General features: G+C 46.9%; 2 protein-coding genes and 1 long non-coding RNA gene across 3 annotated transcripts; 1 reads left to right on the forward strand and 2 right to left on the reverse strand.

Annotated features, from left to right (window-relative positions):
* Positions 1 to 368: 368 nt before the first annotated feature.
* On the reverse strand, positions 369 to 2,081 carry ZCCHC18 (zinc finger CCHC-type containing 18). Its single transcript, XM_057718757.1, has one exon. The coding sequence runs from the start codon at positions 2,004 to 2,006 to the stop codon at positions 801 to 803; it is 1,206 nt and encodes a 401-aa protein (XP_057574740.1). The 5' UTR covers positions 2,007 to 2,081; the 3' UTR covers positions 369 to 800.
* Positions 2,082 to 2,577: 496 nt separating this feature from the next.
* Positions 2,578 to 3,393, reverse strand: LOC130842101 (uncharacterized). The gene is made up of 3 exons (XR_009050350.1): positions 3,264 to 3,393; positions 2,859 to 2,910; positions 2,578 to 2,677 (listed from the first exon to the last, which is right to left on the reverse strand). It is a non-coding gene; the product is annotated as an uncharacterized LOC130842101 (long non-coding RNA).
* Positions 3,394 to 11,805: 8,412 nt separating this feature from the next.
* Positions 11,806 to 12,726, forward strand: SLC25A53 (solute carrier family 25 member 53). The gene has a single exon (XM_057719384.1). It carries the CDS (start codon positions 11,806 to 11,808, stop codon positions 12,724 to 12,726), a length of 921 nt encoding a protein of 306 aa, XP_057575367.1.
* The last annotated feature ends 753 nt before the right edge of the window (positions 12,727 to 13,479 follow it).

The raw sequence follows: 13,479 nt of genomic DNA on the forward strand, positions 1-13,479 counted from the left end.
TCAGGTTTTTCAAGATGCGTTAGCTGAGAAAGCATTGGGACATTATTAACTAGTGAGTGCAGATTTGACTCTGTGACATAGGAGACAGGTCAGTTGTGATAAGGACTCTTTGGGAGATAGTCAGCTCCTTTCAGCTTCCCTTTTCCTCATCTGTAAATGAGGTTGATAAAACTCCACTTCACAGTATGAGCTTGCCCCATTTATAGCTTCTATATTTAGTTTTCTTATTATTTTCCTTCCATATTCTTAAAAGTAATATCACACACACGGACAGTAAACTTGATGCTTATATATATTAATTAACATAGAAATCCACAACATATACTGTTTGGTGAAAAAATACACAGTATAGAACAGCACTTACATTTGATCACTTTTCCATACATATATCTATCTTGGTACACAGGAATAGGGAAATATCTAGAAGGACATTCATCTAAGGACTGACAATTGTTATACAAGGATGGAGAGTTTAAGGTAATTTGTACTTTAGTTTTTGTATTTTTCTTCATTTTTTGAAGGTTTAACAATGACTTCTGTTCCTTTCACAAAAAGAATAAAGTCATCAAGGAAATAGACACACATACACAGAATAGACCCTTAGGCAGGTGGAGGGGGGAGCAGGGACAGAGGTCAGGCTGTCCTCTCCACTTTGCTGGTATCCATAACCTCTTCTTCTCCAAAGAAAGCCACTTTGTGGATTAATTCATGCAATAGAAGCCTCCCCCATCCCCACCCGTTTTGCCCATCACCAGTTTCTGAATACAGTTAAGGGTTCACTTAAGGCTGGGTCTAGCACCTTACTGTGGCTCAGAGAGGTCATTGTATTCACCAGGGACCTCTTTTAACCTCTCTTCTTCTGTATGTGTCAACTCCTGAAGGGTGATGATCAGATTCTCAAATATCTGGGCCTTGTTGCTCTCATTGTCACAGGTTTCCTTTGAGTGACCCTCGTCACCACAGTATGAACAGCGGATTGTATATTTTCTCTTTCTGGCTCTACGTATATCCCCAGGACCATAATTCTTATATGCAGAACCACCACTGGTAGGAGGTTGAGCCTGGGAACTGTTTAGGGAATCAATGACCAGTATTTGATCCTGAAGTCTGGCCCTGACTCTGAGGGGAGGGGCACCTATGGATGTAAGTGGAGGGTTCTGAGACTCCACCAGGATCACATTCTCATCTGAGTCACTGAGGGTATCATCTACCTCTATCACATCGCAATCAGCACTGCTGATGGCTATTGGCTGGGGGCCCTGAAATGCCACAGGGCTTGCTGCCCTCTGCATCATTAGCTCAGACCTTTTGGGCCGCTTCCGTTTCATAAAAGTGTCATCCCAATCCTCTTCCTCCCTTATCATCTTGATTGACTCCAGGAAATTGGGAAGCCTCTCTGGATCATTTGCATACATCCTGAGAAGATACTTCAGCCTGAAGCGCGAGTCCCCATTCAGCTCAGCCCCTAAAAGGAGCTGGTGCAGGCGAGTCTGATTTGTTTCTTTCTCAGCTATGATCCCTGCCTGAATAGCATTCTGGAGCTGCATCTCTAAACGGATCACATAAAGGGAGGTTTTCTCCCCTTGTGCCTGCAAAGTGTTAAAAAATTTACCATGGGCAGTGACACTGCTTTCAGAATCCCCAAACACCAATTTCATGGCTCGCAAGAAATCTGCTACACTTAGGTTGGGGTTGACTGCCTGCAGCAAACGCATGACCTCCCGAGCCGGGCCCCTCAGGGTTTTCATCAAGCGCTTGAGCTTTTCCTCCTCAGACATATTCCAATCTGGCAGGGCCCCATTGACTTGGATCAGCCAGTTTTCAAAGGTTTCTTCCCCTTGGGCTGGCACCACTCTCCCCGAGAACAACTTCATGTTTCTTTCTGCCATACTGACCCTTAAAGGACCAAGACTCCTCCCCAGGGACATCAACATGGAATGGGCCCAAGGTGGCAAGGGTGTGTTCTGCCGCCAGCTATTACCCACACGTGCAATGATGCTAGCCATGACGGACGATGATCGTCTATCTGAATATAACAAAATGCTCAGGCTTTGGAGAAAAGCCTAATCTGCAGGAGAAATCCCCAAAGCAACGTTCCCAGGCTCTGCCTTCCTTGTATCTCAGTAGGGACTGTAAAGAAAAGGGGGGAAAAAGTCAGTAAGGTAATAGACTGCAGGGCAGCAGTCTGCAGTCACTTTCTTTACCTTCTTTAACACCCTGAAGGACATTTTCTGTTTGTCCACTGCCTTGAAAATATCCTGCAGGAAACTGGCAATTACAACCTTCGTGAGCTAATGGGTGTCCCCTTGCTAGCAGGGTGCTTTTCAGAGCTACAACCATCCCCTCTGCCAATCCTCCAAGAGGGAGGGCAACTATTGCTTAGAATTCTAGGTGAAATAGTGTGTGGAGCCGATATTGGGCTCTCAAAATAGAGTGCAATGGTCTAAGTCTCACAGATTTGTGGTAGCAAATAAGATCTCCATTAAACTCATGGTCTCAGGTCTCAACCACATCCCCTTCTCAAAGTTTCCCCAGTTATTTCTCAGATTCTTATATGAGCTCAGAAACAAGTGCGCGCCTTTATTTCACGTTCAGTCTCTGCAACAGGTGCCTCCGTGAGAAAGCTCGATTCTGAGGTAGGTCGATCTCTGTCCACGCGAGGTTGCAGATCCCAGTCCTCAGGGCCATCGCGGAGTGCAGGGAAGGGTCAAAAGCAGTCTTATCCCTCATCCCGCTCCCTCGACCCCTCCTGCGCTGTAACGTGACGGAAAATTCCCTCTCCCACCTTGTGAATACAAGCTAAAGAGACCCCCCCATTATATTCCTCCCCATCCCACCCAGGGAAATCGTTGGCCTACCAGCTCCGCAATCAGCCGCCCAGAATTCAAGTTCGGATTCGGCTTTGATGGCCTGCCACGGAGAAAGGGAATGGGAGTTGGACACGCACACCCACGTATTCCTCAGCAGGAAAGGACCACGAGATCCAAACGGTGTTCAAGGCAGACAGCTTGCAATCCTCCACGCCCCCCGCCTTCCCGCCCCATTACCTCCCCCATGAAAACACCCTCCCGCCAATCCTGGCAAATCCTACCCTTTCGGCAGCATCCAGGGGAACCCACCTCCTCCCTCAACGCAGCGGGGCCGTGGGAGGGTTCCTTCCCCTGCCTCCCAGTCCCCGATTCCCCAAACAGGGAGCCGCCCAGTCCCTGATGGGGCTTTTCCCTACTCTCTCCGGGCCTGGCAATCGCGCCCCCTTTCTTTACCTGTGCTCGGCTGGTGGACAGCTGATGTTCAGGCGTGGACAGCTGCGGATGCCGCCTTCCGGTCACCGTGGCCCTGCAGGGGAAAAAGATGACGCCTCCTCAGCCGCTAAGCGATCGGGAGCCGCCAGACGGAGCCGCTTCTCCCAGCTAGGGTAGCCGAGTCAAGGCAGTGCGGTTCCCACGGCAGCAGCGGCCCCCCCGCCCACCCGTTGGGTCCTCCCAGCAGCCGCTGCTTCTTTTAGCCTCTGCCCATTGAGACAAAAGAGCGTGATGAGTCGGGCGGCGCGGCCAATCAGCGGGGCGAGGGGGCGGCCTCCCCGCGCAGCCTCAGGCCCGAGGCCATTGCTAGCAAAAGCGGGGAGCGGGCCGGTGGGGGCTGCGGCACACAGGCGCGGGAGCCGGTGCGGTGTCAAGTGCAGCTCAGACTCTCGGACCGGGCCGATTTGCATTTTACCCGTGAGTTTGCGGCTTACCCCTCGCTTCCTTTCTCTTTCTCCCCTTCCACCTCTGCTGTCCTCCGCGCTTTGAGACCGGATGCCTTCAACATGAGGTGGGACAGAAATCAAGTGAACAATAAGAGTTCCTCACCTTTGTATAGGGCGAAGGGGGACAAAACATTTACTGAGCGCTTTCTGCGTGCAAATGAGCTTGCACGGACATCTCATTTATTCTCCTCAGCAGCCTCCTGAAGGAGGTAGCAGTATGCCCATTTAACGGAAGGGGACTTAAGCACTCAGTCACTATGATTAGGAAGTGCGGAGCTATGAGCTCACACCCAAGTCAACATGTCTGATTTCAAAGGCTGCCCCTTGTAAACACTCCTCTCTACCCTCAGATTGAGGGTTAGTTGAGAAAAGCCAAAGCCAAAGTGGAGATGGGAAGACGCATTTGGAACTACTATATATAATTGGTGAGCAAGGACTATTATCTCCATTTTACAGTTGAGGAAACAGGCATAGAGAGGTAAGGCATCTTGCCCGACATCATACAGCAAATAACTATCAGCATCCGGTTTTACACCCAAGTCTGTTGTTCTCCAAATGCCAACTATTTGCCCGGCTGAGCTGCCTAGGGGGCATTTTTTACACTGGTGGTCTTAAACCAGCCCAACAGCAGTCTTGGTGTGCTGGCAGTGCTGAGAGAGGGCTTGGGGAGGCAGTGGGAAGAGAGCAGTGGGGAAGAGGTAGGGAACTTCTATGGCACCCATTGTACAGAAGAGGAAACTGAGGCACTTTTCTTTCTCTTTTTTACACTGCAACAGCCACCTGCTTTTTCTTGAAGTAAAACGTTATTTTTATTACAGTTTATGACCCCAAAGGAGACAAGGCTCAGAGAGGTGAAATGACTTGCCTGAAATTACAAGGCGAAGCCAAAACTTGTATCACGTCTCTCTGACACCAGAATCCATGCTGTTAACCAAAGTATGGTTAACAAGGCTGACTGCCTCAGAATCATTTTGAAAAACTTGTTAGAAATGCAGATTCCTAAGCTCCACCTCTGGGCGATTTACTAGGACTAGGGCTCGGGAGGGTGATTCATATTTTTAACCAGTGCTGTGGTTAATTCTGAGGTGTAGAGAGGTTTGTCAGCCACTGCTGGAGACACCACATTATGCTGGTGGTAATTAGTAAATGGGGCTGTGGCTAATGTATCTGTCCATACCATATCTATCATGAAATATAACTCCAGACCAGAGGTTCCTATCTAGGGTCCTTCCTGAAACTGTTTGAAAAGAGTAGAAGTTGGACTGTGTATATACTTCTGAATCCACAGCTTTGTAGATTTTCAAATGAGTCTGTGGCTGAGAAATGATTAAGAACCACTCTCCTACAATCTTTCTTCCTAACATTTTCTCTTTCAACTTGTACATTGAGGAAGAAGTGTGAGAAATGAAACACAGTTTGACCTAACCCCTGAACTACAGCTCTCTGTCGCTGATATAGCTCTTTCGTTTCCTGGCTTGAGGACACGTTGCTAGGTTGCCCTTCTGTGAGCTCTTGAGGGGACCTCTCCTTTGCTGGATTTGGCATCACTGGCCCCAGAGAAGGAGCAACTCCATGGAAACGGCATGCAGGGCTGTCCAGAGTGAATGGGCCGTGAAGCCAGTGGCAGAAAATTCTGCACCATTTTTCATGACTTCTGGTTCTTGAAGAGCAGGTCTTACTTCCCTTATGTGAATTGTGGTTAGGAGGCCCCTTTCGGGGCTTGTTCTTGACTCCTGATGCTTGGAAGCAAGTGGACAATCTGATGCCCTTCGATTGCTGTTGGGTTGTCTTCAACCTGCCAAGGTACTTCACCGTCTCCTTTCTGCTTTCTTATTGACTACCTCAATACCTAGAGTTCCTTGGAGTAAACAATGCAAATTTGGAGATGAAGTACGTTCCATCTGAGGACTGTGGGCTTTTTCGTGGATGGAACAGGAGGTGGGGTGGAGGGTGGAGGGTGTAGGAAGTAGAGAGAAGGCTCACCTCACACAATCGGGGGGATGCTGGCAGCAGCTGTTGGATTTCCTTCAGACTCTTGCTCTGCTCCCCAATATCATGACATCTGACCCTGGGCCTCTTGCAGACTCTTGTTCTGTGTTTAAATTGGCTTCACCACCAAAATAGGTGATCTGCAGTTGGACCTGGTAGGGGTAGGATCAAATAGGACAAAGAATAGATCTTATAGCTCTGACAAAAAATAGTGGAAGGAAACAGTTTGTGTACAGGTGCCTGGACTGGGCCATTAGAACAAAGTGAGGGTCTCTTCGTGCAAGGCTGGGAGGAGGATTTGCTAAATTGGCTCCAATTAGATGTACGGCCTTCCTGATCTCTGACCTCTTGTATAGGAGTGTGGTTCCATTCATGGCTCTAGTGAGAGCACATTTTCCAATTTCAACAAAGAAACCTTAAAAGCCTGAAGGTTAGGAAGGTAAAGCTATTAGTTGAAACAATAAGAGCTGGCCTTGGCTGACTGCCTCCTCTGTGCCAGGAACTTTCCATTTGTTATCTTATTTAAGTTTCTCAGCAATGCTGTTGAGACAGGCATTGTTATCCCATTTTGCAGATAGGAAAACTGAGTTTCAGGGAGGTTAACACACCTTATAAATGGAGGCATTGGGACTCCAGTCCGGGGCTGTCAGACTCCAAAGCCCATAAACAAATCTTCTCTGTTGTCTTCCAAACAAGCAATTAAAAAAAATTCTTTCATGTTATTTTTTATCAATATTTTTTATTGAAGTATAGTTGATTTACCATGTTGTGTTAATTTCTGCTGTACAGCAAAGTGATTCAGTTATACATATGTATACATTCTTTTTTTCATATTCTTTTCCATTATGGTTTATCATAGAATATTGAATGTAGTTCTCTGTGCTATACAGTAGGACCTTGTTGTTTATCCATTCTATATATAAAAGTTTACATGTGCTAACACCAACCTCCCACTCCATCCCTCCCCCAACCGCCTCCCCCTTGGCAACCACCAGTCTGTTCTCTTTGTCCCTGATACTGTTTCTGTTTCATAGATAGGTTGATTTCAAACAAACAATTTAAAATGCGCTCTGCAGATGACCCAGTACATTAGACTGATTTCAGCCTTTAGAACAATGTTGTTGTAATCTTACGTATATTCCTGGGATCTCATTTTTTAAATGAAACTACTAATATAATTTATGGACCAACTTGTATACTGGGTACTGTACTAAGCATTTTATATACTTCATCTCAAGCAACCTTCATGACATTCATTTTACAGATAAGGATACTGAGGCTCAGAGAGTTGAAGAGCCTTGGCCAAAGTCATAAAGCAAGAAATGGCACAGTGAAATTCAAACCCAGGGCTGTCTGACTCCAGAGCCTGTATCTTTATGCTATAATGCACTGCAGTGGGGAAAACAAATAAGGCCCTCATTTTAAATCGGCTCGTCTCTGTCAGCCACAGATCTCTCTTCTTCCCACGGCCTGCATCCAGAACAGGTACCACTCACGATTTTAGGCATCTGTGCCTTAGGCCTTTTCCTCAGCCTAGAACTACTGCCTTTACGCCTCCATCTAATGAGAGCCTGCTGATTGGTTAAGGATCAAGTCAGATGCCCCTTCTCAGAGAAATTTTTGGCTGAAATAAATTGCTCTTATGTTCTCTGACTTTAATTAGTGTACATTTTATTTTACCTTCCAGTATAGTTTAGCTCATGGTTGACCTGACTCCCCGACTAGATTCCCAAGCCCTTGAGGGCAGATACCAAGTAGTATTCACCTCTGGCTCCACAGTGACTTACCCACAGTGATTAATATGTGTTTGTGAGCTGACAAAAGGACTGGCTGAGGGATGCCCGGAATGAATGGACAAATGTGGGGCTGGATCCTGGCGCAGCCATGCAGGCTGTACATCTGGGTTAGACTGGCCAGGGGAGTCTGGAATCCCCTTGGCTTGCTTTAGTAGGCTGTAAACATAGGAGGCACAGCATAGGGTCCAGGGGGTAACTGCTCCAGGCTGACTCCAGGCTCGTTCTGTGGCCTCTACTTTGGAATTCTTATTTAAAGGGCCAGACTATCCGGGATTGTTTATATAACACTTTTGCATTCACAGAAGAAAAGTCTTCCTTGCCTCCCATGTGAACATAGGATTTGTCCCACCACACCACTTGATCTGGTTCTGAGTGTCTTGCAGGAGCCTGAGGAGCATCTTCACAGGTGGTGAGGTTGGGAAGCATCTTTAAAAAAAAATACTGTTTACTGAGGCCACCATGCCATGGATGGTCAACCACTTTATCTCACTTTATTTTGTTAATCTTTGCAACAACCTTTCGAGGGAGCTCTATTGTCCCTAGTTGGTAGTTGAAGAAGCTGAGACTGAGTGAAGTGTCTTGCCTAAGGTCACACAACTTAACAAGTGGTGGAGGCAGAATTCAGGCTCAGGACTGTCTGCCCCCAAAGGCTGGCATTTTAACAGAAAGACACATGGGAGAAAAGTAGACTCCCCCTCCCCATAAAATAGGAAGAATTATATTTATAAAATGATGACAGAAAATGATTGGCAAAAACAGCAAAAGGAAACAGGGATGGAAAAGCACAATTCCTCTATCAAATATTGGCCTGAATTCCCCCACGTCAGTCCCCTGCCACATGCACAGTATGAGATTGCCTAGAGAGCATTCTGGCCTGTCTGCTCATTTTATAACTGTGGTGTGTGAGGCTCCAAGATGTCAATGTTTTTTTTTTTTTTTTTTTTTTTTAAATTGGGGTATAGTTGCTTTACAATGTTGTGCTAGTTTCTGCTGTACAGCAAAGTGAATCAGCTATATGTATACATATATCCCCTTGTTTTTGGATTTCCTTCCCATTTAGGTCACCACAGAGCATTGAGTACAGTTCCCTGTACTATACAGCTGGTTCTCATTAGTTATCTATTTTATACATTGTAGTGTATATATGTCAATCCCAATCTCCCAATTCATCCCACCCCCTCTTTCCCCCCTTGGTGTCCATATGTTTGTTCTCTACGTCTGTGTTCTACTTCTGCCTTGCAAACAGCTTCATCTGTACCATTTTTCTAGATTCCACATATATGCGTTAATATACGATATTTGTGTGGAATCTAGAAAAATGGTACAAATCAACTGGTTTGCAAGGCAGAAATAGAGACACAGATGTAGAGAACAAACATATGGACACCAAGTGGGGAAAGCGGGGAGGGTTGGGGGGAAATGAATTGGGAGATTAGGATACCAAATTGTACACTCTAAATATATGCAGTTTATTGTATGTTGACTGTATCTCAATAAAAGTTCTTTAAAAAATATACGATATTTGTTTTTTCTTTTTCTGATTTACTTCACTCTTTATGACAATGTCTAGGTCCATCCATATGACCCAATTTTGTTCCTTTTTATGGCTGAGTAATATTCCATTGTATATATGTACCACATCTTCTTTATCCATCCATTTAGGTTGCTTCCATGACCTGGCTACTGTAGATAGTGCTGCAGTGAACATTGAGGTGCATATGTCTTTTTGAATTATGGTTTTCTCTGGGTATATGCCCAGTATTGGGCTTGCTGGGTCATATGGTAGTTCTATTTTTAGTTTTTTAAGGCACCTCCATACTGTTCTCCATAGTGGCTGTACCAATTTTCATTCCCACCAACAGTGCAGGAGGGTTCCCTTTTCACCACACCCTGTGCAGCATTTATTGTTTGTGGATTTTTTGATGATGGCCATTCTGACTGGTGTGAGCTGATACCTCATTGTCGTTTTGATTTGCATTTCTCTACTAATTAGTGATGTTGAGCATCTTTTCATGTGCCTCTTGGCCATCTGTATGTCTTCTTTGGAGAAATGTCTATTTAGATCTTCTGCCCTTTTTTTATTGGGTTGTTTGGTTTTTGTCAATATATTTCTGAAGGTCACACAAGAAGTTGATAAAAGAACTGGTGCTGAGAAATCTGGTCTGCCAAAGTCTAGCCCAGTTTTCTTTCTGCTAAGTCAGCCTGCCTTATGCAGTCAATCAACACATTTACAGGTTACTCAGGAAAATGTGGGGAGGAAGTGGGACATTACTGCACTCTTGAGATAGAAAGGGACAAACATTTCCCTCACCACCTGTCCACACATCCTTACAAAGGTGCATGTAAATCTTCAGGAAGAAATCCTTGGTAGGAGAGCTGGGTAATGTTGGGCACCCCTGTGGCGTTGGAGACCTGAGTGGAACTATGTCCTGCCTGGGGGTGGGGGAGGGGTCCCCTTTGGCTCCAGAGAGGTGGAGGTTGCTGCCAGGGGCCCAGAAGTGCCCCAGAGGGATGCAAGGAGTGGGCCTCTTGAGCCTTTGCTCCTGGCCAGTTCTCAGCTTAAGGGTCCAAAGCAGAGGAGCCCAGTCAGGCTCCTTCTGGCCATGAGGGTTGAGGAGGTGAGGCTTAAGGCACACCTGGACTGCTGGGGGTGGGGGAGGGGTGGTGGCAGAGCACAAGAGGCTGAGCCTCCTTCCTCCTCCACCTAGAGAGACTGGCTGAGGGTGGGTCGTAAGGTCAGTTGTGGAGTCATGGATGGAGCAGGAGCAAGAAGCCCGGGAAAGCTTAAGGGGGTGATTCTGGAAGGAGAAGCACTTCAAGGCAGATTCTGAGTGTGGCAGCCCAGGGGAGGCTGCGGTAGGGTTCTTGCAGTGCCTGGCTTCTAGCCCTCCCTCAGTGCCTCAGCCTGGGGGACCCCTTTGTCCCTACTGAACGGGCTAGCGTAATTAGAGCCCTGACACCCCTCTCCTCTGGGGACCACACAGCCCAGGGTTCTGTGTGAACCCCCTGGGTCTGCAGTTGCTACCAGGCTTCCTATTGATCTAGATGTGAGTCCCCTTCCTGGCCTTCGTGCCCTGTCCCCCTGTTCTCCTCTCCACTACCCACACAGCTCCCTGTTCCTTTTCTCCACACACCATCCCCCACACAGCACACCCTGTCCTCTCACCCCTAGTTCCTTCCTGAAAAACTCGCTCAGGTTTTGTACGGAGCATTCATTTCTTCTCGATACCAAATTTCCTTCATGGGCCCTGGCTCCCCGGTTACCTTTCATACGATTCCATCTGCTCCCAGACTATTCTGGGGTAGGAGCAATAGTTTGGGGTCCTTGTATGGCTTCTTCCGTCTAGTATAGTGTTTCTGAACCAGGGGCAATTTTACCTCCTCTCCACCCCCTGGGGACATATGGCAATGTCTTTAGATATTTTTGTTTGTCATAGCTGGGTAAGTCACAACTTTTGCTCCTGGCATCCAATGAGTAGAGGCCAGGATGCTGCTAAACATCGTATGATCCACAGGGCAGGCACTTATGACAAAGAATTATCCAGCCCCAAATGTCAATAGCATGTACATTGAGAAGCCCTACACTGTTATATAGCTACAGGTCTACAAGGTTAAGCTTGGAAACTGTCAGGTATGGAGCCATTTCGTGCTAAACTTCCAGGAACAGCTACTCTTTCTGTTCCTCAATTGGGAGGGGGGTGGGCGGGGTGTTGCCATGAAACAGCTACCAAATCGTCAGGAATCTACAAAAAGAGAGGCAAGGAGATTCCCTGCTCCCTAAATTTACTACCAACTTTTAGAGAAAGTACTGGACTACAACTTTAGAATGCCTTTCTGCCTCTCCAAGATAGTGCCACTTTTTGGAAAGAGAATAGCAACTTATTATTTTAGCAGTTTATGAAATGCAAGATTTCATACAGTGAATGCAGTAAGGTTTTGGAGCCCTCCTTCACCAATTTTATTTTCTTTCATCTTCAACCTTCTTTGAACATGAGGATATTTGCTGGGTCAGAAAAACACTGTAGAGTTGACTCTGTTCAGCAAAACTAACTGCCTTTGTTTTAATTTAAGGTGGGTGAATTCTTTCTTAAGAGCATACCTATTTCTCCGAAACTGGCCCAAAGAGTTGCTTGTTTCCTTAGAGCTGAGTTTCTTGGGACTGTGTTTGTAACTAAACAAAGAAAATGATCACCAACAAATTTCATTGGTCAGTCTAACCTCTTTTTTTCCACTCTTGCCAGTTTCTTCCCTCTGCACCCAGTTATCTTCAGCATGGGGGAACAGAACCACTCTCCCGGGAAGGAGCTTCAGCACTGGACGCGAACAGAGGCTCCAGGAAAGAGAAGCTGGCACTCCCAGGCCTACGCCCTTGGGGCCGTTTCCAACTTTATGTCTACTTTTCTGACTTTTCCTATATATAAGGTTGTGTTCCGGCAACAGATCCATGCCGTGGCAGTGTCAGAGGCTATACGGCAGCTTTGGCATGAAGGCCCTCAGTACTTTTACCGGGGAATCTACCCGCCTCTTCTCTCCAAGACGTTGCAAGGGACTCTGCTGTTTGGGACTTACGATAGCCTACTGTATTGTCTCTCCCCTGTTGGGCCACACTCCCTGGGACACCGCTGGGCTGCAGGGCTCATGTCTGGTGTGGTGGAGGCTGTGGCACTTAGCCCCTTTGAAAGGGTGCAAAATGTGCTCCAAGATGGTCGCAAACAAGCTCGCTTTCCCAGCACCTTCAGCATTCTCAAAGAATTCCACTCTTATGGGCTGTGGGGGCGGCTGTCGCTGGGTTACTATCGCGGTTTCTGGCCTGTCCTTCTCAGGAACAGCCTAGGGAGTGCTCTGTATTTCTCCTTCAAGGATCCCATCCAGGATAGCTTGGCAGAGCAAGGCCTGCCGCACTGGGTTCCTGCCTTGGTGTCTGGGAGTGTCAATGGAACAATCACCTGCCTAGTTCTGTATCCTCTGATTGTACTAGTTGCCAATATGCAGTCCCATATTGGCTGGAAGAGCATGCCAAGCCTGTGGGCCTCTGCCCAGGACGTGTGGGACACTCGGGGCCGAAAGCTGTTCCTGATCTACCGTGGAGGTTCTCTGGTCATTCTAAGGTCCAGTGTGACATGGGGCCTCACTACTGCTATCCATGACTTCCTGCAGAGGAGGTATCATTCCAGGAAAGAGCTGAAAGACTGACTAGCTGCAGGCAGTGTGGCCATGGCAACTTGTTATTCTAAGCCTTCCTGGGTTGGTTTAAATAGCTTACTTGTTTGGCTTGGTCACCTAATACAACTATTCTTTAGCATCTTTCAGCTGTCAGTGCACTCGAGAAGTTCCCAACTACCAGCCTATTTGGCAAAGACAAACCCAACAGCGTTCCTTGATTAGAAAAAGAAATTCACCCCAGTCTATCCACAGCTTCAACAGGCTCAGACCCAGGCCTTTAAGTAACTTGTAACCCACATGAAATGTCATTCCTTTAAGGAATTCACTGACAAACGATGACCTTAAATAGGCACTGTGAGTTCTGGGACCACCCCCCCGCCCCATTGTCCTCTGGACCAAACTGAGTGGAGGACCAGGAATTCCAATTTCAGAGAACTAAACTTGACTCTTAGGATGGGGATTCCATAAACTTTCTCAGATGCCTACATTTTCATGACATTGTTCACTACCCCTGCCACCATCACTCTCACTTCTCAAAGCTGTGGCTACTAGTTTCAGGGTAGAAGTTGTGGCTGGAAATCCTGAATTAGACTTACCTCAACTGATCAGGTGCCACAAAAACTGGTGGGAGTGGGAAGAAGTGTGGTCCCTGGCTGGATGGAAAGAATAGACTTTGAGGGAAGAGGTTTAGTTGCATGCAGAATAGAAAATTCTACTAGAGATTGATTGCTGTTACGTGCTGGGACATTTTTGATAGCAAGGCAATAACATTGCCTAGAAACC

The sequence above is a fragment of the Hippopotamus amphibius genome, chromosome X, assembly GCF_030028045.1.
Source record: "Hippopotamus amphibius kiboko isolate mHipAmp2 chromosome X, mHipAmp2.hap2, whole genome shotgun sequence".
In the NCBI taxonomy this organism is placed as follows: Eukaryota; Metazoa; Chordata; class Mammalia; order Artiodactyla; family Hippopotamidae; genus Hippopotamus; species Hippopotamus amphibius.

Excerpts from the sequence above, each read along its gene's own strand:
- ZCCHC18 (XM_057718757.1), bottom strand. The coding sequence starts at position 2,006 with ATGGCTAGCATCATTGCACGTGTGGGTAATAGCTGGCGGCAGAACACA.
- SLC25A53 (XM_057719384.1), top strand. The coding sequence starts at position 11,806 with ATGGGGGAACAGAACCACTCTCCCGGGAAGGAGCTTCAGCACTGGACG.